The sequence below is a fragment of the Branchiostoma lanceolatum genome, chromosome 1 (genome assembly GCF_035083965.1).
Source record: "Branchiostoma lanceolatum isolate klBraLanc5 chromosome 1, klBraLanc5.hap2, whole genome shotgun sequence".
Lineage (NCBI taxonomy): Eukaryota > Metazoa > Chordata > Leptocardii > Amphioxiformes > Branchiostomatidae > Branchiostoma > Branchiostoma lanceolatum.
Window position 1 is genome coordinate 15378738 of NC_089722.1, and position 25173 is coordinate 15403910.

At 36.7% G+C, this 25173-nt stretch overlaps 1 protein-coding gene across 5 annotated transcripts; it reads right to left on the minus strand.

Moving 5' to 3' along the window:
* Positions 1 to 7320: 7320 nt before the first annotated feature.
* Positions 7321 to 23787, minus strand: LOC136436929 (porimin-like). Of its 5 annotated transcripts, XM_066431337.1 has the most exons (10): positions 23577 to 23787; positions 23113 to 23196; positions 19361 to 19441; positions 18633 to 18677; positions 17331 to 17390; positions 16448 to 16474; positions 15268 to 15484; positions 11032 to 11095; positions 10054 to 10134; positions 7321 to 9566 (listed from the first exon to the last, which is right to left on the minus strand). In XM_066431337.1, the coding sequence occupies exons 1-10, from the start codon at positions 23770 to 23772 to the stop codon at positions 9381 to 9383; spliced, it is 1041 nt and encodes a 346-aa protein (XP_066287434.1). In that variant the 5' UTR covers positions 23773 to 23787; the 3' UTR covers positions 7321 to 9380. The 5 variants fall into 5 exon arrangements, with proteins under 5 accessions (XP_066287434.1, XP_066287442.1, XP_066287458.1 ...); XM_066431345.1 differs by lacking the exon at positions 16448 to 16474; XM_066431361.1 differs by lacking the exons at positions 17331 to 17390; positions 18633 to 18677.
* Positions 23788 to 25173: the final 1386 nt, after the last annotated feature.

The window sequence follows — 25173 nt, forward strand, 5'->3', positions numbered from 1 at the left end:
CACACCTAAAATTTCAGCATAGCTAAGCCTACATTCACCATTACTATTCTAGGTGAATCACTTAATGTTTTAGATATCTGATAACTTTGACATAATCTTTAGAACTGGCTTAGCAGGGGTAAATAAGGTTTTATATACCCAGTCACTAACGAACTGGAAAAACTGGTTGAGCATGTTGAGTCACTAACTCATAAGGGCCGTATGCAAATGTCTCTGATTGACATATCAGTGGCATTTACAAACAGCCATTGACAAAGGTTGGACCAGACGGCTATCCCTTTGGTTACAATGTGTCTTGACAGAAGGTCTATTAGAGATCTAAAACATTAGGTGATTCAACTAAAATAGTAATGGTGAATGTAGGCTTACCTTTGCTAAATTTTAGGTGTGAAATGATTCAGTCTATTTTCCAAAACATTTTGATGCAACCCGAATTTCTCCTATTAGAATTGGAGATTGTCCTGGTAGAATTCCAATCTCTACTAGTAGAATCTGGCATTCTCCTAGTAGTAGAGATTGGAATCCCAATATTCAGATCCCGATTCCAATCTCTACTAGTAGAGATTGGAATTCCAATCTCAACTAGTAGAATCCAGAACTCTACTAGTAGAGATTGGAATTCCAGTCTCTACTAGTAGAGAGTGGAATTCTAATCTCTACTAATAGAGTTCCGGACTCTACTGGATTCCAATCTCTACTGTGACATAACTATAATTCTGCTTTATCACTATGACCAGGTACGTAGCTTGTAAAAGCATAAATATACAATAAAGGTCATTCATTCATCCATCCATCCATCCACCCATCAACCCACCCATTAACCCACCCATCCATCCATCCATTTGATAATTGCCTAGTTATAAAAACTAATTGCGCAATGAGGAAAATAATTATGAGCCTCTTGGCACGGGTTTTTGGAACACTGATTATACTAGAGTTTCATGACTCCTGTCCTCGTATCTCTCTACACTTTTATTTCCTCTCTCGCAAGATATTTCCGTTCTGCCGACTTTTATTTTCTTTCTGGTAAGATATTTCCTCCCCTCATACTTTTCTTTTTCTCGCGTAAGATATTTCCTCCCACTAGGCTTTTTTTTCTTTCCTCGCGCGGAAAATATTTCTGGTAGAGAAGAAATATCCTATGAGAGAGGAAAGAAAAGTCTGGAGAGGGGAAATATCCTACGAGATAGGAAATATAAACCGGGAAATAGAAACACCAGGAGAAAGAAATACCTGGCAGGCGAGAGGAAATATTTTTTACGCGAGGAAGAGGAAAAGAACATCTAGACGAGATATTTTCCTCGAGAGACAAGGAAAATCTGGCAAGAGGAAAAGAATAGCCATGTGTTCCAATAGTCAACATTGTTAACTCGCACTACCTGTACAGTATACTCATGCTATGTATTATTTCATGTTGCAATTAGCCCTCGGGCAAGAACTTGCAAATAAAATTATTATTATTTACAGCGAAAGAAAACCCATGTGAGAGGTAAAAGCAAGAGAAAAGAAGAGGTGAGGAATCTACAAGAAAGAAATTAAAATCTGAGGAGAGGAAATAGAACAGGAAGGAATCCCTTGCCATCAATATTTCGGCTTTCTGGGTAGCCCGAACAAATAAATTAATTCAAATCAGATCAGTTTACAATATTGTTTGGAAGCAGCTGCCCTGGGGGAGGAAGTTCTGCTTTCGGACGGATTTTGTGGCCAATGATATCGCGCAATACCTTCCACGTGACATTTTGGCGGGGTTATTTACCTCGAGATTTTTTTGGTGAGAGGAGCAGGCCTGGCGTGACGCACCCAGCTGTCCCTCCGTGCAACCAAGTGGTGCAACTACAAATCTACTTTGAAAAATTATCTTGAATATTCATTTATCATAAGTTTGAAATGGCACCTGAAATGGCATTTTCGCGTTTGACTTTTTCCTTGCAAATTTCTCAGGGCCACCCACATAAGCAGCATAATGGTACATGTCCGAACCCCTGGCGTACAGTCAGAGCATGTGCGGACCCCTAGGGTGTGGTATTTGTCACCCGGAACTGAATATCGGAATGTGTATCCCCATTGTTTCCCCAAGGACATTCCAACAAGTTTGACAAGTGGAGGTCTCCTGTCCCTGTCTGAACTTCCCGGTCTGAATCACAGTATTGTCTATTGATAAAAGAAATGGGTGATCAAGGCCATAAAAATCTATTTTGTATTTGTTTTTTTATTGACGTCATTTCAGGTATTTTTGTTCGGGTCATTTTCGTTCCAGCAAGGAGGTTAAATCCTATTTCAACCTCCTTGGTTCCAGTCTGCATTTTCCTCTCGCATTTGCTTGCGTTTTATATATTTCACTTCAACAAACGGTTTTATTTTTCTGCTTGCATGCGGCTTCTTATATTTCCTGTCAGTTGCACGCATACTAACGTCTAATATTTTCCCTTCCTTCTGGCGTTCTTTTGCTTTATTTCAGTTTCACTGGATTTTCAACCTTCCCTGTTGCGATTTATTTTATATTCCGCGACGCATTTCTCTTGCGTTTGCATGCGATTTATTTCCTCTCTCCATAAGTCGCGAGCTGGAAGAGAGAGAAAATAAATCGCATGCAAACGCAGTAGGAAAATAGGGGTGAAAACTCGAGGAAAGGACACAAGGGAAGAAAAATCCAGAAAGAGGAAAATAAGTCGGATGTTTCTTTTGTAAAAAGAAAGATCTGTGGCATTATAGATACCAGAAAACCTACATGTTTAATTTTGTTAAGTTTTATACAAGCGTTTTCTCTCGCGTTTGCATGCGATTTATTTTCTCTCTCTCCCCCAGCTCGCGACTTGCGGAGAGAGGAAATAAATCGCATGCAAACGCAGGAGAAAACGCCTGTATGAAATTTAACAAAATTAAACATGTAGGTTTTCTGGAGAGAAAAACGGATTGCACCAAAAAACCATGGGTAGCATATCTTGCCACAAACCAAAACAAAGCTATTACAAGATATATATACCGCCCTTGTTGATGATTTCGACATATTCAGCAATCGTTTATTTTCTCACATTTGCATGCGATTTGTTTTCTCTCCTGCTTGCTGACTGGTTGGGAGAGAGGAAATATCCTGGGCGATAGAGTAAATATCGTACGCAGGAGAAAAGAAAACTGGGGTGAATGATAAGATAATAGTTTTTTCTTTTATTCGCAACGATTTATATGACAATAAAGAAATTTGTCAAGAGTATTTGAAACAAAGTCGGGGGATACAAAACATATCATGTAAGCCGTTTACAAGAGGAAGTAGTAACGACTGCGATAGAGAATATTACATGACTACGGAAATAGAGTCGGTTGATAGAAAATATTACATGAGATAGGAAATAAAGTCGGGGGATAGAACATATTACATGAGATAGGAAATAGAGTCGGTTGATAGAAAACATTACATGAGATAGGAAATAAAGTCGGGGGATAGAAAATATTACATGAGATAGGAAATAAAGTCGGGGGATAGAAAATATTACATGAGATAGGAAATAAAGTCGGGGGATAGAAAATATTACATGAGATAGGAAATAAAGTCGGGGGATAGAACATATTACATGAGATAGGAAATAAAGTCGGGGGATAGAAAATCTTACATGAGATAGGAAATAGAGTCGGTGGATAGAAAATATTACATGAGATAGGAAATAAAGTCGGGGGATAGAAAAGATTACATGAGAGAGAAAATAAAGTCGGGGGATAGAAAATATTACATGAGAGTGAAAATAAAGTCGGGGGATAGACAATTTCAAAGGAGAGAGGAAATAAAGTAAGGGGATAGAAAATATTACATGAGATAGGAAATAAAGTCGGGGGATAGAAAATATTACATGAGATAGGAAATAAAGTCGGGGGATAGAAAATCTTACATGAGATAGGAAATAGAGTCGGTGGATAGAAAATATTACATGAGATAGGAAATAAAGTCGGTGGATAGAAAAGATTACATGAGAGAGAAAATAAAGTCGGGGGATAGAAAATATTACATGAGAGAGAAAATAAAGTCGGGGGATAGACAATTTCAAATGAGAGAGGAAATAAAGTAAGGGGATAGAAAATATTACATGAGATAGGAAATAAAGTCGGGGGATAGAACATATTACATGAGATAGGAAATAGAGTCGGTTGATAGAAAACATTACATGAGATAGGAAATAAAGTCGGGGGATAGAAAATATTACATGAGATAGGAAATAAAGTCGGGGGATAGAAAATATTACATGAGATAGGAAATAAAGTCGGGGGATAGAAAATATTACATGAGATAGGAAATAAAGTCGGGGGATAGAACATATTACATGAGATAGGAAATAAAGTCGGGGGATAGAAAATCTTACATGAGATAGGAAATAGAGTCGGTGGATAGAAAATATTACATGAGATAGGAAATAAAGTCGGGGGATAGAAAAGATTACATGAGAGAGAAAATAAAGTCGGGGGATAGAAAATATTACATGAGAGTGAAAATAAAGTCGGGGGATAGACAATTTCAAAGGAGAGAGGAAATAAAGTAAGGGGATAGAAAATATTACATGAGATAGGAAATAAAGTCGGTGGATAGAAAAGATTACATGAGAGAGAAAGTAAAGTCGGGGGATAGAAAATATTACATGAGAGAGAAAATAAAGTCGGGGGATAGACAATTTCAAATGAGAGAGGAAATAAAGTAAGGGGATAGAAAATATTACATGAGATAGGAAATAAAGTCGGGGGATAGAACATATTACATGAGATAGGAAATAAAGTCGGGGGATAGAAAATATTACATGAGATAGGAAATAGAGTCGGTGGATAGAAAATATTACATGAGATAGGAAATAAAGTCGGGGGATAGAAAATCTTACATGAGATAGGAAATAGAGTCGGTGGATAGAAAAGATTACATGAGAGAGAAAATAAAGTCGGGGGATAGAAAATATTACATGAGAGAGAAAATAAAGTCGGGGAATAAACAATTTCAAATGAGAGAGGAAATAGAGTAGGGGGATAGAAAACATTACATGAGATAGGAAATAAAGTCGGGGGATAGAAAATATTACATGAGATAGGAAATAAAGTCGGGGGATAGAACATATTACATGAGATAGGAAATAAAGTCGGGGGATAGAACATATTACATGAGATAGGAAATAAAGTCGGGGGATAGAAAAGATTACATGAGATAGGAAATAAAGTCGGGGGATAGAAAATATTACATGAGATAGGAAATAGAGTCGGGGGATAGAAAATCTTACATGAGATAGGAAATAGAGTCGGTGGATAGAAAATCTTACATGAGATAGGAAATAGAGTCGGTGGATAGAAAATATTACATGAGATAGGAAATAAAGTCGGGGGATAGAAAATATTACATGAGAGAGAAAATAAAGTCGGGGGATAGACAATTTCAAATGAGAGAGGAAATAGAGTAGGGGGATAGAAAACATTACATGAGATAGGAAATAAAGTCGGGGGATAGAAAATATTACATGAGATAGGAAATAAAGTCGGGGGATAGAACATATTACATGAGATAGGAAATAAAGTCGGGGGATAGAAAATCTTACATGAGATAGGAAATAGAGTCGGTGGATAGAAAATATTACATGAGATAGGAAATAAAGTCGGGGGATAGAAAAGATTACATGAGAGAGAAAATAAAGTCGGGGGATAGAAAATATTACATGAGAGAGAAAATAAAGTCGGGGGATAGACAATTTCAAATGAGAGAGGAAATAGAGTAGGGGGATAGAAAACATTACATGAGATAGGAAATAAAGTCGGGGGATAGAAAATATTACATGAGATAGGAAATAAAGTCGGGGGATAGAAAAGATTACATGAGATAGGAAATAAAGTCGGGGGATAGAAAATATTACCTGAGAGGGGAAATTAAGTCGGGGGATAGAAAATATTTCCTGAGAGGGGAAATGATGTCGGGGACAGAAATGTTGTATTGAGAGTGGAAATGAAGTCTACTTTTTCGAACTATTTTAGGTGAATCAGTTTGCTTGCTTTTTTTAACGGATAAAGTAATTTCTGGTCAAGTAGTGACAAAAATCTAATAAAGAAATCACTTGCAAGAAGGTCATCAAGTGAATATGCAAATGTTGATGTGTCGAGATATCAATTACACCTCCAAATGAGGTAGCATTAAGTATAGTAGAAGTGACTCTAGTGTGGTAGCCTTGAAATGTGAATAACAGCAGTGTGTATGCAATTTAAGTACGTAAGCTATTTTTCTGTCTGGGACGTCAGTGTGTTACTTCAGTGTTGTGATTTCAAACTTTATTTAATCACCATTCAGATTGTAAAGCAAGTCCATGGAATCAATCAACCTACAACAGCAGGACTAACTAAGATTTTCCTGTTATGTTTCGTTACTTTCTCAACATGCAAGCAATCCTTATAATTAATCCATTTCCCAGTATTTTTGTTACAAAACTAACGGAAAAAGAGATTGCAAGATGTGTACAATAATTGCTACAATAAGAAACACTCGCCATCAACACTGTACCAAGTAAAACCGTATGATTTTTCATTGCCCTACACATTGGGTACCTGCCTGTGGCACTGGCTGCAAATACACCTGATATTATTTCACGAACATATGTTTTATACGTTTTTTTCTCTCTCTCCGTCTTTAATTTCTTTTCACGCGCTACGTGTTTTCTTCGCGCGCGACGTGTTTTCACCTTTTGACCCCGACGGCGCTCCATATATTTAGAGGGGTTTGACGGATTTTCATGATTTTTGGTACGTTGATAGCTATAATGATGATCTATATGATAAAATTCTAACGGCGCAAATTTGAATCTAGCTCACGTTGATAATGAGGAAAGTATATAAATCCGGTGCATTTCATGATAGGACTTTAAAAAATGGGACATATGCAACTGAAAAAGGAATATAGATAGATATCAATTATGCAAATCAAGACATTATTTACATAATTAGTGAGAATATACTATTATTCCCTAGTGGCAAATAATCGGAATCTAATACTTGTGGCATTCGAAGCTAAGTAAAGGTGAACATTATAAGATATAAATCATGTAAATCAGGGTCTAGTTTACATACTATGTGAGAAAATGCTACAATAGCCTTCTTTGCAAAGATAAGACTTTCATACTTCGAATAACATGGGTTACAAATGTATTTGGGTAGTGAAGATGATCAACTGAGAGAATCTATCAAAATGATGACCTTATCAATGGGAAACATTTATAAAATGTCGCTCAAAAAGGTTACTTGTATTATCATTTGCCGAAGGTATGAGGACGTGGAACTCTAGTTGTAATATGATCTGTACACTTTTGAATGGCAGAATTTAAGCATGAAAAAGCATTTTATTCAATAGTTGTCATAATGTCCAAATAATATTCATCATATAAATTGTTTGGCAATTGAGCATATAACCTCCAGATCACACTGGAATTTTACATGAGTGTTAAATCTTATCACTACAAGCCAAGTAATTCTTACAACTTTCTGTCAGTACAATATAGCATATTTCATTCAATTCAAACCATATCAATTATATTGCAATAAACATTTTGATTAATTGTGTGCATAGATACAAAAAACAAACTAATAAGCTTGACCTCTAATCCCCTTACCTTTCCTAAATATAATTCCAAGCAAAAATGGTACAACAAAAGACTGCATAAACTGTATACTGCAATACCAAAGCAATCGGCACATGCAGTACCATTGGAATGTGATAGAGGGCGTGGCACATCCTTCTTGAGAAACATCCTTCCTGAATACAGTACTAGTAACTATAGATATACAAAATATTCTAATAATACATATGGAAGCAATTATCACATAATCAAAATTATTAGTCCTTTTGCAAAGCTCCTTGAATAACTTTTCTGGGAAACATTTGGCAAATGTAGATATACTTTCTTATCAATAATTTGTTAGCTTAAACCTAGAAACTCAGTCTAAATTGCAATCTTATTGAGTAAACAAGACCTTCATAACCGTAGTAAGAAAAGTATAAAATAAGCCACCTTTTTAATACATAACACGTTCTAGTTGTAGTCAAAAAACTATCATCCTCTTCAAGACAATAACTGATGTAGCTAGACTAGAGAAACAAAATAAAAAGTTACATCTAGAATCTTTTAACTTTTCGACCTAGCTTTCTTGACAGTATCTGATTGTACCTACAATGCTTGCAGCCACTGGATCGTGCTATATAAAGTATATACAAGAGCACGAGGTTAAGCAAGTTTCTTTGGTCTTCCTTTTTATGCGTTACAAAAATAGCTAACTGTTATATGCAGCCATAGCAAAAACCTTGACCTCTACATGAACATAATTCTCGGCATCAAAAAAGTAATATTCAACAATGGCACTTTACATATATATATATGTCAACAATACACAGCTGAATCACTTAAATGTCTCTGTCTTGTGACAAACTTTAGTACCAAGATTGCACAGTTCAGTAGACTGCACAGCTCACATCAAAGTATTTTGTGTATCACCAACCAACATCAATAGGCACTGCACATGAAAGCCTTTTTTTTTTAAGTTCCTTAAAAGTTCCTTCAGGATTGCAAAGTGCTTTCTTTCACAGATTCAAGTACATTATAAATGCCAGAGTTCATGCTAACATTTGTAAACATAACAATGATGTGTTACATGTATGTTCACATATGGAAAATGATCCTAACAAAATGAATTGCACAGTTTGTTTAGAAAGCTTAACTAATTGACAGTATGACAAACACAGAAAATATAGAAGCACCTTCAAACAAAAAGTGCATCAGATCTAGAGGACAACAAAGGCAAGCTTAATGGCTTGAGTATATAAACCCCAGCCTTGCAATTTTGTCTTTTTAGTTGGTATCATTTCAACAAAAAAACATTTTCAACTTTAAGCTTTTTTTATCAAAGCATATTACTGTCTTAAACCAAAGCATCAGTTGGACAGCCTTTTCTTCCTTATGTGCCAATCTTTGCACTTATGATAACACTGTAACAACCCCATTTTACTACAGCGGCCAACTAAGCGATTTCACACATCGCTCAAGGAACTTCATAGATAAAAAACAAATCTTTCTATGTGTCTTTTGTTATCTCTTCATTCATACTGTTACATTTTGCATGATATTCAAATCATGACATCAAGGGATACAGAAATCCAATGTATATGAAGGTCACAGTGAGGTTGCAGCATGATTGCAGTCTAGTGGAATGGGGGCCTAACTGGTTACAGCAAAAGTCAAAAGAAAGTTACTAGAATACAGGCACATGTGAACAGTTTTTTTCATCTCAGAACCCCCCGTTTTCTTTTAGGGTTTGCATTGAAATGTGCAGTTTTGGTAAAAGTCACAATTTCAATTCTGCAAAATCCATACTTTATTGCTTTTGCCTCAATAGGCTAGCATCTCATCGTCACTTGGTTCCTCATCACTTGGTTCATCATGAAACTCCCTCACCATGAAGTCTTGGGGTATGGTTCCACGTTCTCTCTCTGCACTAACATTCCTTCCTCTGTCCCTGTCTGACTCCGGTAGGCCAGACCTTATGTGATCTTGGTCCTCTTCATCATCATATATCTGTAAATAGAGGAATTTGGAAATTAATAAAAGTCTTTTCCTATCTCTATAAGATATCCTGTTCTCAGATACTCTTTGAGCAGAGGTTTGGCTCTGGCTTGTTTTTTATGTCTTTTAGGCATATTTAGCGGGCTTTCTACATGTATTTTGTCAGCTTTTTGTTTTCTGTTCATGCTTGATTGGCTGCCAAAATAGAAAGCCTGACAGCAATGCCTAAAAGACGTAAAGAATACAAGCTAGGGCTACACATCTGCTTGGAGAGTATTCTCAAACTCTACAGGTGCTGTATGGTATCAAATTTCTGTGGATACCTTCGAAGATACATGTGTCCATGCCAAGTTATATGGATAGAAACTCACATTACATTCATAGTATGAGGAAATGTGTCCTGAAGCAAAATTTTCTAATAGCCTTGAAGGTTGAAAAAGTTGTGGGGATATACATGTATTTTGAATATAAAGAAAAGTGGAAAGTTTGTGTGCCTTACCCTGAGGACCCCCACATGGTGATCCAGGGTGTCTGTGGTCGGGTCTTCTGCCTCTATGATGTCATCCGCGCTAATTGACAGCTGTCAGTAACGTGTGGAGAATAAAGGTCAAAATCTCCAAGGAAAAAAAATTACAAAAATGTAACACCTTACTGCACTGCACTGCGTCTCTTGAAACACAGGCCATCTGATTATCAAAAGTGTAAGCAGGGCTGTCTCCAGGATCAGTCCCTCTGTCCCGAGACAGAAATTTGCTTGTTGGGATGAAGAAAATTTCAGTCTGTCCAAAAACTCTGAATTTCTTGGCATGGAATTGATGAAAATGTATTGTTGTAAGCCTAAAATGACCATTTTACCAAGGAAAATCAACAACATGGGCTCCATAAAAAAGAGAGGGACTGAAAAAGACTTATAAAGCTGGAGACAGCTCTGACTGTGACAATCACTTCAGCTTGCATCACCATAATCAAGGATAATGCTTGCGTTAGCAGTGTATAATTTGGCATTGCTTATTTGATAATCAACGGAATTCTGAGGAATGTATTCTGTTATTACTACAGGATCAGCAGAAGACTTCAGCCATGAAGACAATGCGTACATCAGTCACATGGGAGACGACCATGCAAATGTCTCATTGGTCTTAAAATTCTATGATATATGATTTTTGCAGGCCGATACCCGTATCAGATTTCATTTCCTACATTTCCCATATATTTGCAATATTGACTTACCTTAAAGTTTGCTAAGATGGTTATGTTTTGGGTAGCGTTTGTATTAAATATTTTGTGTTTATGTAATATGTATGTATGTGTGAGAGTGTGGATGAACAGCATAACTCAAGAAAACCTTGATGGATTGTATTGATATTTGATATGTGGGTAGCTGTTGACGATACCTGGAAATAATTAGATTCTGGGCCCCCTAGTGACATTTTGTACCTTTTGTAGTCCGTTCATGAGACAAACACAGTACTCTTACCTTTGCAGGAGGTTTTGATGTGTGCTTCCTCTTGGCTTCTTTCCGACCGAACGACACTGAGCTACTGTGTGAAGAAGTTAATGGGCAAGAACTGACACATCATGTGACTGGTGACCAATGAAAACCGCTATTAGCAGGACCTGAGTTCTTTCGTCTTTTTTGTATAATGGCCGATACTTAAATGTTACTTTACTTCTTAGCAAAGTATTGGCAAGATGTTTGTTAAGGGTGTTTTAAGGAAATACAATGTACATAGTCATGAGGTAGGAGGGACAGCATGGTGAAATTTCTAGTAAATAAGATGTTATTCATTGGATAAAATTTAAAAAAAGATACATGGAACATGTCTTTGTGAAAACTGTATATTAAGTCCTGTTTTGCTTTTTCTTAACTGCAATGCTAAACACAAGTTAGTACAATGATCATAAATATCCTTAAGCAATGGATCAAATTCTGAGAAAAATTTTGATTTGCAATGCATCAGAACTTCAATCTACATTTCATTTTTCTACAAAAAATTTCAAGAGCTGCTGCATTTTCGTGCAATACCGTACCAACCCCAACAGTACAAAAGCTTATGATGTGGCAAAATTAGTCTAACTTTGTTGTTTCCAACTTATTTGAGTCAATGGTTAACTAAGTTTAGTGTAGTGTTGGAGAAAATTTTAGCATTGTATCATAAGTTTAGTATGTTTTAAAATTCTGAAATGCAACTGCAATGAGGAAAGAAAATGTAGAATTATGACGATTTAATAATCATTTCTCAAGGCATGCTTCCCTCCTTTCTCATGACATCATACATCTCATAGCATCAAAATGTTTTAGCCTTCGTACAAATCCACTTGTCTCTTGAGGACACCATGCTTTGAAGAACAGTCCATTCCCATGCAAGCTTGATGTGTTGTTAAGAAAATGTGTACATGTACACAGCCATCACATGTACACACTTGTTTATTTTCCAGTCGATTATCATGCTTTACAGTGACTTGCATTCAAGACAGCAATCTTTGTGTCAAGCAGCATTTATTTGGCATACAACAAGAAGGCACAGGGAAAAATCCATATGATAAATACAGGACATGCTATATGCCTACTGACACTATGACATCTTGATGCACTTTTTGTAAAACACCTAATATAAACAATATAATCTCAGGGAGATCAAAATTATTTTCTTCCTCGATCTACTACAGGGCTGTCTCCAGGACCCGTCCCTCCGTCCCAGGACAGAAATTTGCTTGTTGGGACGGAAAAAATTTCAACCCTGTCCGTCCAAAAAATGCATTTTTGTAAGCTTGGAATGACAGATTCAACATTGAAAATCAAAAACATGGGCTCCTAAACAATGAGTGGGACGGAAAACAATTTAAACCTGGAGATAGCCCTGATCTAATATCAAATTGATAAGCTAAGCTAACACATTACATTATTGGCATTGGACAGGGTATGGTAGTAGTATAACAGTAAGTGTATTGCTTTTCAAATTCTGATAAAATTTCTGTTCTGACAGCTAATATATAAATCTCTACATGTGCAACCTTTCACAGATATACATAAAGTTTGGACGATAACAAAAATGCCATGATAATATTATCAATACCTACAGGTGCACAAGCACGCACTGTTATTACAAATATCATTTCAAACCAATGTTTGAATACAATACATTCAGGGTTCAACTGCAGCATAACAATAGAAGTCACAACTTGCTCTAACAGTAAAAGTCTGGGTGAGTTGGAACATCCAATTCAATATGCACTAAACAGTTACTTCATTGTCTCCATTCAAACTCATACAGAGGCAGGTCCTGTGAAGTTCCAGTCATTATCCACTAAAAGCATGCTGGCATTGCTTCATGACACTCTTCAGAATCAATAACTAATTAAGAGTGTATCGTTTACTTAATGACAAGCACTGGTGAGTACAAATGACTACACCACAATGGGGAAAACCATGCTATTGAGGTCAATAGACTCTGATTGTCTGCACATTTGACATAATAAAAACCCACTACATCAAACCACTCCGCTTTTAGACATTTTTTTGCCAAAGAAGGCGTACTAGAACTCGCACACAGCAACATTTAGTGGATATAATATTCCACGGAAGTCTTGCATGACATCTATAACTTAAAGGCATTTTAAACAAAGGTGAAAACAGGCTGAAACAAAAAACGTGCGAGCCAAAAGAAAGAAAAGCATGCATATGGAAAACAGAATACTCAAAGGGGTTTGTTTTACCACAGTTTGTTCAGAAAAGTCAGGAAAGAAGGAGAGGCCGCAACGGGTCCTATGTTGGCCTAGGTAGAACAGAAGAAGGAAGGATTTAAGTGGGATATAAAGACGGAAAACTTAAAGAAAAAGTATTCAACATAAATAGTAATTGGGCAAAACTTCCTCGGGTGTTGTCACTGATTGTACTTTTTTGATTGACAATACTTCACGATCAGTAATATCTGCTTTGATTTGATATTTCTGGAAATATGTAATACTCAAATTAACCTGGCAGCAAACTACAAATTAATGCTGATCAAAGATACAAAAGTAGCCTTTAACATAAGAAAAAAACAAGTTTGAAAGGAAGAGACCACAAAATGTGATATTCATTATCAACATTTAATCACTGGCATGTAGATTCGTACAGATTTTAACATTACAGATAGGACTTTTTTTCCCAAAGACAGCAAATCTTACATCCTGATACATATTTTATGGAATTTCAAAATTTCTGAAAAGGCAAGTAATTTTTAGAAAGCTGGAAGTAGCTCTACGTTAACAGAAAAATTTTGATGAGAGATATGACAATTTTTATTGCAAAAATTGGAAATTTGTTTAAGGACCTAAGAATTTAAGGCTTTATCAACTACATACAGCTGCTCTTAGTCTTAAAACTTTGGGGTCAACTTTGTTCAACAACAGCATATTGCAAAATTCAAATTAACTGAAATCACATTTGAATAACAGCTAACAATGCCAGCAAATATTCATCAGCAGAAATTACTTACAGCAAAATATACTCTTCTAACTCTATGTACAATACATCTACAAAACCAACACCATACTTTCAATTATGACTCTGAAAGTTTCCCATTTATAGACTCCAGCTATGAATAATCATTCTTGACAAAAACATCAAATAACACGCAATAAGAGACTTTTCTAAAGTGATTGTCTGTAGAATTTATATCTGTAAGGCAGCAAATGAAAATATCATATATCTACATAATCACAATATGATATGCATTGTTGACCAAAAAACACAATGGAAAGCCTGCTAGAGGTTACTAGTGCTTGAAATATGCAGATGTCATTCATAAATCTCAGATCAACTATTATGTCAGGAAGAAAAGGAGGGAAGCATGTTTCTACTTGAGTATTGAATCTCATTCATAAACATATTCCTTTCAAGCCGTCACATTAACCCTTTTTGCGACAGAAAACATTTTTATCCTTCCAACTAGTTTCCTCGTAGTAAACATTACCTTGAAAAACTGTGGTGCAATAAACGACTAATTTAAAGAGAACTTTTCCTAGGGCAAGGAATGTTTCTCTGCATTTTATTTCCATGGCAAGCACTAAATAGTTCTTGTTGTTATAGAATCTGATGTTAGTTGAGAATCAGTCCTAACTGTACAATTGTCAAACTTTGTAAATTCTGCTGTACAAAGCTTTGGTATTGTTGGGAGTTGTTTGTCTCTCTGCAGTTAAATTTTAATATTTCTAGAGCAAACCCAAGCTTGGACACTGTATAACTGAAAAAGTACCATCAGAAAGCTACGCTAAAAACTGCTCTTGAATGCTGTTGTTACTGCGTTCGCTCTGCTTTCATTGATGTAATCATAAGACAAATATGACTGCAATAATTTTCGAAGAGATACTAGTAGTAGTGCCGACAACATTTTGTGATGAAGATTTTCATGGCAGACAGACATGCATTATGTAACCCCAGTCTAAATACACCCAAACCATTTGTAGAAGTAGGCTCTTTCATGTAGCAAAATGTGCTTTAACTTGAATGAATACCCTTCAATAAGTGTGCTACTGATAAAACCAATCCAACGCACGCTAAATTCTAGATTGCTTTTTTTGTTGAGTTTATCCCAATGAAGATGTAATTTTGCTTCTTTTCAATTTCACCTTTTTGGAGCCAAAGATGGGTAGGAAACAACCAGCAATCGTACAAGATCACCAACCAGTAATGTAGGCACTTTGTCGTGGAGACTGACGTTCTACTTACAACGTGTGGTAGTTTGGAGAGGAGCGGGACTTCCAAAACTTGCAGCCGAAGAAGATTAGCGCTATCAGCCCGCCGCAGAGGACGATACCTCCGATGAAGCTCGCGGCGTCAAAACCTCCCATCTGTGGGCTACTTGTAGGGCCGGCCGACGGCCCAGGAGTTGTTTTCTCTGGCTGTGTGCTCGGCGTAGGCGTGGTAGGTTTGGCTGTAGTATTGGCTGGAAGATAAAACACATAATGCTTCCACAACAGGCTAAACACACACATGTACATGTATGGCACCTATCAATACGAAACCCTGAGGAGGTATAGGCAGATAGTAGATTCTAACATGGACACTTGTAGATGAAAACTTCCCAGGGTAGGCAGGTTTAAACCCTTTTTGATAATAATAAAAAAAAGTTACCCTTAATTCATGGCCTTGATAGGCTATCAAGTTCTACTGTCTGCCCATACCCTCCCCATTTTGTTTTACATTTACACTGATAAAAAATTACATCAAAAAGTCAAACTTTCCACATTTGCGGGGTGTAGCAATGTGGCAATAGGTGTAGCATGAGCTTTTGGGTGCTGTAAATTTTCCTTATGTGCATTAAAAATGGTGCCTTCAATGTATGTTAGTCCATACACTTGATTAAAATGAGGATGCATGCAAGACATACATGTAACCAGATTCACAAATAAACTGAACCAGTTACATACAAAGAAGTCCAGACAAGATTTAAACAACGATGCATGCAAGACATCACCAACTTCACATGTAATTATAAACTGAACAGTTAAATACAAAGGAGTGGCAGGTTTTCAACCCAACAAGAGAACAAGTAAGGACAACTTTGAAATGCAAAGATGCAAAGCATGCTTCTAACTTGGAAAGAGGTTCCAACTGTAACAAGAAACAGCATGCCAAACTTAATTATTTGTAACAAACTATTATCAATAGGAATGGCTGCCTTGAAGAACAATTGAGTTAGTTTACATGCATTGCTAACACCAAGGAGTAAATACAAACTGTTAACTTGGAAAGAGATTCTATATGTTAATCTTCATCGTATTGTACAGTGGCTAAGTCAGGATACAAACACAGAAAGACAAAGAAACAAGAAAAGTCTTTGTCCCAGCAGTTATTCTGATACAGCTGGGAGATTCAGTTACATGTACATCTTGTTCATATTGTATACCTTGCAATTGCCCTTGCTTGGCAGGCCCTAGATGTAAAAACCAAAAAGCCTATTCAATTTTATGACATTTAACGAAATCATTTTGGGGTCAACTTACTTACTTTTTATGATCATCTCTCATAAGTATGTGTACAAGACATTTAATAGATTTCTTCCAATTCAAAATAGTGTTTCATGGATGCATGCATAACAGACGCATTGGCTGCATATACATGTACATACATTTTAAACTGAATAAAAAAACTCTTTTTTACACAACCAAGAGATTTATTCCACCGACGTTTCGGTGACCATCTGTCACCTTCTTCAAGGCCATTTAGACTGGTTCACATAGAAATAGAATTGCCTTGAAGAGGGTGACAGATGGTCACCGAAACGTTAACGTTGGTGGAATAAATCTCTTGGTTGTGTAAAAAAGAGTCTTTTTACTCAGTGACTTACCAACCTGAAACTATTCACGGATACATTTAAACATCGTGACACATTTGCACACAGGCGCAAGTCAAGATGAGAGCTTTGACTTTGACTAGTGTAGTAGACATAATGTTTCCATTTGGATACAATATTAGCCCAGGATATGACAATATCATGGACCATTGTCACAGATTTGCATGACAAGATCCCATATTCAGTGTCGCAGTAGGGTTGTATAGATATTCATAATACGGTATAAAAGTAAGCTTTCCTGTCTTTGCAAAAAATCTCCCCTCATCTTCCAATCCTGGTGCAGGATAGCAAATACTGAGGAATCAGGAAAAAACTATGCTGTCGTATGCCAACATGCTCACATACACACCCAACCCCCTGCCCGACACACCCATCTGCCACCCCCCTTTGGATTTCCATTGAAAAGTGCCACAAACAGACAAGGAGGTGCCTTTACCTTGAGTAGAAGGAGGCAGGGTGGTCTGCCCTGTTGTTGTAACATTCGGAGTTGTCGGAGCTACACAAGAGCAAACCATCACCATAGCATTACACACCACAGTAGTTAGACTTAGAGGGCCTTATTGTCACCCCCTGACCCACTGACATATGATACTACATCTATGGCACAAGGGCTAACCAGAACTTTTTAATTCTTTACAATTTCCATTCTTTACAATTGTTGCTAAGGCCATGCCAATCTATTTTGTTGCTTCTCAGAATAGCCTGTCCTGTTTTTCCCATTTAAAAAAAAAAATGGGTCACTATTCCCATTCACAAATTTTAACTCCCAATTTTACTATCTGTTCAGTTGTAAAACTCAATAGCCACCAAAATAGATTATAAAGGCCTGCATATACCTAAAAAGTGTGGTCACATTGATCATAAATTTTTCATTCATTAAAACTATTTCTCAATGTCAATCCATATATAACATGGTAAAAGGTAATTTTGTTACTGAAATTATAGTACTAGATCAAATAAAGAGGTGCTTGGCATAAAATGAGCCATACAAAGCTGAAACTTGAATAATCATCTTATTAGATTTATGTTATGTAAACCCTTATGTTCACCCCAACTATTCGCAAAAATTTCTTCTTTTTTTTTTCACCCTGTCGCTCCAATTTTTTTCTGAAAAAATCTGAGAGGCAACAAATAAGATTGGTGTGGCCTAAAGTTGCCTACTGGCCAAAAATTTGTCATTTCAAAGCTTCCATTCCTGGTAAATTTGGCAGGGTTACTTTGTGTTCTGTTAACAAACATGGCTGGCAAATGTGAGTGATATGACTATCACATGATGGTCACAGCACCAATCACAGAATTTAGGGTTGCTGTTTAGTGTTTACCATACTAAGCCAAGACTAGTACTTTTAGTCATAAAATAGCCTGTGCCCGTCTTTGCAGTACATTACCATATGTCAGTGACTGAGTGAGCCTTGTTGGTAAGGAGAATACAGACATTGTAACATGACATTTAACATTGAGCAACATGCTTAATACAAAGCATACATGCAATTATTCAAGACAAACAACAAAACAGCCAGTTACAATCATGCAAAACATGCTATTCAAACAACAAGCTAGATTTTGTACAGTAGTGACATGCACATGCAACAATACATGTACAATATATTTCACTATTATATATATATGATTTTTTTTATATCCAAATACAGGTAGTTCACAAGCCCCCTTGGCTTACATTGTACACTGAGAAGCGTACAGTACATACAAACGTAACAGATAAGTGAGGAGTCTTTACCTTGAGTAGTGGGGGATGCAGTTGTTTCTGGAGCATCTGTCACAGCTATATGCAAGAGTGAGCCATCACCAAACATTACACCACAGCAGGGGGAGGGGCACATGTCCATGCAAACATATGGAAAGAATCAATTAAGTTATAATTAACTCATTCAGTTTCCAGACCCATTAATTTGTCAAGAGGGTGTAACATCAATAACTTTTTTTAATAAATCAACACTTTATACTTTCAGAAAAATGTCAGCAATGTATGAAAAATCGGATACAATGATGGTGGAACAGAGAAAATTATCAAAACTCAAAATCAAATAAGAACTTTAGGCCGTTAAAGCCTTCCCAGTTACATGTACCTCATGCTTTGAGTTTGAAATCAAGAGGGATTTATCCAGCCTGCTCCAGGAGGCAGTGTCCTACTTAAAATACTACTACTAAAGCTACTACTAATATATGAGACTGTAGGACATGCCTACTACTAGCACTACCTCCCCAATAGATTTCTGGCAAGACAGGGTTAACCTTCTCCCTGCTGCCTAACTTTGTAACCAATAGGGAACTGGGTACAAAACAGCTACTTCAGTATGCTAAAGGTTAAAGAACAGTATTCTCTACATTTATGATTTAACAAATGAAAAGTAATTTTTATGGCTGTACAATCCTGGGGTTTTATACTGTTGCATCATACTTTCTGTACAATGTAAAGGTGCATGTACAGTATAATGACATCCGTACCTGTACACTCTGTGACAGTGACTGGGTTTGCACAGGCGTCAGTCTCATTTCCACTTGCTGTGCAATTGAACACTTCTGCACCTGAAACAAGAAAATCAGTACAAATATTGCATAAAGATTCCTTTTCCAAGGAAACAACAAATATAATACAAAAATGCACTGTATATTTTGAAAATTTTATTTGCCAGACGTTTCGGATGGGCATCAATAAAACTGATTGTTAAAACTTTGGCAATATTCATATTACTTTTATTCTGAAAATCCCCATTGAAAAAATCTGTACCAATTCTGAACTATATATACAACATCCGTTTGTGAAGGTTATATAAAGAGAATTCAAACTCTACAAGTTAGTACAACTGGATAAAATTTTGAGATTTCTTTCCGGAAATAAATCTCCATATTTTATCCAGTTATAGAGTTTGAATTCTCTTTATATATGCATGATCTAAAAACCACATAGAAAGACCTGAAACTAGAAAACTAACTAAAGACAAAAATTTCAAAAGTTATAAAAAACAGTGTTTAACCACCCTGATGGCAAATGGTTTTCACTAATTTCAGTAACAATGTTTGACGAAGGCTTTTGCTAGATATATAAGCGACGTCATACAATTGGAATTCACACAAACACTTAACACTGTGTGGAGCAACACAAATATTGACAGAGGAACAAGGAAGCTAAAAGCGGAAAATTACTCACTGCCATGTGATCATGTTTGTCTGGGGTTTAGCAATACTGTAAATTTATCTATTTTTGCGGGGACTTCACTTTGCACTTAAGGAGCCTAAAGAAAGTTTTGCGGTATCTTAAATTCACAGTTGAAACAATTCTGTAGTATGTAAATGCAGAAATGTTAATGGTTTTATGTCTGCAGTTTTCACGGCGATCGTTTCACCGCGAACCTCAAACCACCGTGAACATTTTTGTCCAATACTGTTAGTAGTAGTAGTATGTGACTATAGTATAGCGCTGACGACAACTTCAAACCACTGCAAACAAGTTCCATTTTCCCCTTAGTGCGAAATTAAAACCATGAAATTAAATGCAATTATTTTACAGTAATAGAAAACATATTTAATTCATGCTGACAGTGTCATCAGTTCAAGGTATGACTATGAGGTCATCCATGAAAATAAAGCCATCACAGGCACTTCAAGACTTACAGCAAGTTCTGCAATGGCAGAAATATTACCCATATGGACATGCACACTGTTTTAGTACCTAACTTTAGAAAACCAAAGGATTGTCTGCATAGATCCAGGATTTAAAGCATGACAGCAAGCTAACAACCACAAGTTATTTTGGGCCCTGCTCATGTTTTATTTACATTAGATGTTTGAGTACGTTCTAAAGCTTTTCTGGCAAGCAAACGAGAAAGGCAAAATTGCACAACACAGCGGCACCTTTTTTCTTGTTCAGACTCAGGGCTTTTCCTTTCTCAAAATTCAAGAATGGGAGTGCTGAGAGTTTAATTTCTCTCTGACAATGGAATATAACATGTTTGAAATAGCCCTGCAATTTTTCATGGTAAATTTCACCAAACAGATGGCAACCCTTAGCCTATGTATACTATTTGATAGGGTTCGATAAGAAGTGCTTTCAAGCATGAGAATGAGTCGTTGGGGCCATTGAATTCACAAGCAAATTCAATAACTCCTAGAAACAGCAATAAATTGTCAACCGCTGCCTCAGAAAATGTGTTCTTTCTGTCAACAATTTTAGGTGTATTGAGTATAAATCGTGAAAAAAAAAGAATTGACAAATAAAATCTACAAATTGATCCAAAGAATCAATTTACCGCTATTTCTGCGTTAACAATACTTTCAAATCTTCCTATATGCATATCTTTGTCGCCAACTGGAATTTTAGATTACATACATGGCATATCATTGACGGATTCCAATTCCATATGTCTTCACGACCTCCAATACATAAATTTTGAGGAGTATCCAGTTTCCCTATATAAATGTCCTTGCTTCAACTGAGTGATAACAGAAACCAGCATCTAAACTTGAACTTCAATGGTCGCTAAGTCAAGTGTGAAATCATTCTTGGAAACTGCACCCTAGGCCTATGAGTGGAGATCCATCTATTGACATGAATCCATCTTCTTGAAAGGTAGATTAGGGGAACCAAAGAGGGGGTATTTATGGCACGGACCCTTTCAGATGGGGGTCATTGATAAACAGAGCTGACCAGAGCCTGGGCAATGGGCCAGGGCCAACATAAGATTAGAACAGGCAATCCATTGGCAGGGACCATCTCAAAACTTCAAACACCCCCTATGGCTACTTCAGTACATACATGTACATGTACATGTATGTGTATTACATGTACATGTATGTACGCAGGGCTCGAAATTCATTTTTGAGAATGTGTGCAAGCAAGGAGGTTTAATCAGGCCTGATTAAACCTCCTTGGTGCAAGTTTGGTGCACCTACCTGTAACCTAAAAATTTAGGTGCAAAGAAAAGATTTTGGGTGCATAACATGAAATAAAGTACAATGTCAGCAAAACATAATCATAATCCTTACTACCTTTCTTCAGAGTTTAAGTCTAAAATTCTATAGCTCAACTTCAAAATTTAAAAAAAGATATTACATCAAAATTTTTATCATTTTTCTGACACTTGAATGTCAATAATATGTTGTCTACTATTTAAGTGTACAATAGAACCTAGGCCTTCAAAAATATCTAGGTGCAACACTTGGTGTACCCAGAGTATAAAATTAGGTGGCTCCAATTTTGGGTGCACAAAAGTGCATATGCGCCCAGTATTTCAATCCCTGCAAAATACATTTAGGGTCCTGCTTGAGACTTATTTGCTTCCTTGCACTTGAATCAGTAGGGACAGCGGTCCAATTTATAGGGGCACCTAGGCAATAATCAATCGTTGTCCACCATATGTTTGCTTGTGAAATATCTACAGCAGTATTCCGTCACGTTTAACTACTATAATGGCACACAGAAATGTTGAGTTGCTAGGAATGGCCCTCCTCACTGAAGAACGGCTCAACTACATGTACACACGGATGACGACAGTTTGCCGAGTTAAAATTTAACAAGGATACTGGTGGGCAGAAACAAAGACCTGTGTGTTAACTACATATTTCCTTTGTAAGCTACATTTCTGTTTGCTGTGTGAATGTGAACAGCTGATGCAATAATTAACCTGACTCCAAGATGATTCAACATGCTAACGTTGCATCAAAAAGTTAGCTGTTGACACATACACTGACTTTCTCTAGCTTTAAAGATTTGAATGCTTTAAAAATCTAACTAATAATGGTAATGTTCTGTGTATCTGGTTTTGGTATACACATATATGTTGTTGTTGTTGTTATATATATATATATACATATACATGTACGTTTTCATGTAAATTTTTCAAAATTTTTATTCTAAATTTTTTCTCAATTCTTATGCAGCTTTTGAAACGAAGTACTGTAACGTCAATATCTTTTTGTTCGAGGGCAACATATGTTACACCATAACTGATTCATATTCATAATCCATCATTCAATGTAAAGGTTAAGGGAGGCATAAATCTAATTATTACTTTACCTGTAGACATGCTGACATAGCTGAATTGGTTCTTATTCTGTGCTACAAAACTGAAGGGTTGTATAGTCTTTCTCCAACCTTCATAGGTTCCCTAGAATCCTTCAAAACAATTCAGTAACGTTACCTGTATCATAGCTGGAAATTTTATAGATATTTATGGCATTGACGTAAATTATATACTTACCAGATGTGATTGTGCAGTTGACGTAGCTACAGTTGTTTGTCTGACAAAGGTTACAATCGCCGTCATAGTCGGAACATGTAATATCTGGAAAAAAAGATAGACAAGAATGTCAACACACTGCAAAAAAAACAGGTGTAGCAGTAAAGTAACGTGTCAAAAAATATATGTAAAATGGAACACGTAGGCAGTCTTTTATTAAAAACAACACGTAAATTACTTAGTAAATCATCTAATTCATTTCAGCAACAATGTCTGTTCCTCTAACGTGGTTCCTGATTAGCAAAAGAAATGTACTGTATTTTTCTTCTTCTTGAATGCGAAATATACCAGTCAACATAAAAATGGTTTCTTGTAAGCAAACAAGTCTGTCGGTCAGACGACTTGTTTCGGCACCTTGTTCGAAATGGAAAACAAGACGTCTGCTCGCAGTTCTCTCGAAACTGAGCCTGTTTCCGCGCCCTTACCTTGTCCTACGGCACAAGAAGCGACCAGAAGCACTCCCAGGATCCAGTACATGGTGTTGGCGGGGCTGTGTCGGCTGGGAGGAGGAAGTTTTGGGAGGAAAACGGAGGATTTTCGGGCGGCCGACACTATCTCGTCATGAGGAAAAAGTTGCAGTCGTGGAGGTGACGTCAGTGCGCATGTGTGGGCTGGGGTCATGTGACAGGATGTAACAGGTGGACTGGTCCAACTTACACTTCTTCTTTTTTTACAGTCCATAAACTCAACATTTTATACACTTACATTATATACAAAATATGCAAAAGAACAACAAGACAAGACCAACCTCTGCAAGTACATTTTCTAGTATAATTATTTTCGGACCGGTTCAACTTTAATGCACTTTATACAGTCCATAACTCAACATTTTTATACACTTGCAAACTATATGCAAAGGGACAAAAAACGACAGTTCCAATGACGCCTACCTCTGCAAGTACATTGTCTTGTACAATTATTTTCGGACTGGTCCAACTTACACTTTATACAGTCACTCAACATTTGTATACAGTTACAAAATATGGAGAGAAAATGAAAACTACAGCTAGTTCCGATGACGCCTTCCTCGGCAAGTACATTGTCTTGTACAATCATTTACGGACTGGTCCAACTTACAATTTATAACGTTACAGTCCATAACTCAACATTTTTATACACTTACAAAATATGCAAAGGAACAACAGAAAATTACAGTTCCAAGGCCGCCTACCTCTGCTAGTACATTATCTTGTACTGGCTATTATTTACGGACTGGTCCAACTTAACATTTTTATGAGGGCTCGAAATACTTGTGCACCCAAAATTGCACCTAATGTTTGACAGTGGGTGCGCCAGTGCACTCAGATATTTTTGTAGGCTATAGGGTAAAGGCACTATTGTACACTAGTATATAGAATATTATTACAATTCAAGTAACAGATAAAACCATATGCAACCTTTGTAGTACATCTGTTTGATCAAGGACAAATCGTTCGGTTAGGTGCACCAGTGCACCTATATTCCCCAAAAAAACGAATTTCGAGTCCTGATAACTCAACATTTTGTACAGTCACAAAATACATGTATGCAAAAAAAATTGACAAACTTCCAATGACGCCTACTTGTCATGTACAATTATTTTCCTTCGGATTTATATCTGCAAATTTACTCCATTCATAGCGTTTTGTATGTATCCTTCAAGTTAAACAAGAGAACCATCAACCATGGCATTGTAATTTGTCATCGTACACTGTTATTCTTTTACGGTGATAAAAATTTGACACGTTATTACACATAAAACAATTGCGAACTGTGCATCATTTTAGACGAAGTCACTGACACAAACGTTGGAAGTTTACAGTAACTATACATGAATTAAAAAGAACTGTAGAAGCAAAATGTGTGCATTATTGCGAGCATCAATTTTTCGCCAGTGCTACCGTTTTCATCAGCGATATCAGCCGTTGGTCATAGATGCCCCCTTGCGACGCTGAGCAAACCTGCAGAAAAACAGTCCTCTCGATATTGAATGCGGTGCCTTTTGAATGAGTTGGCTTTCTAACTCCGTACAATTCTAAATGT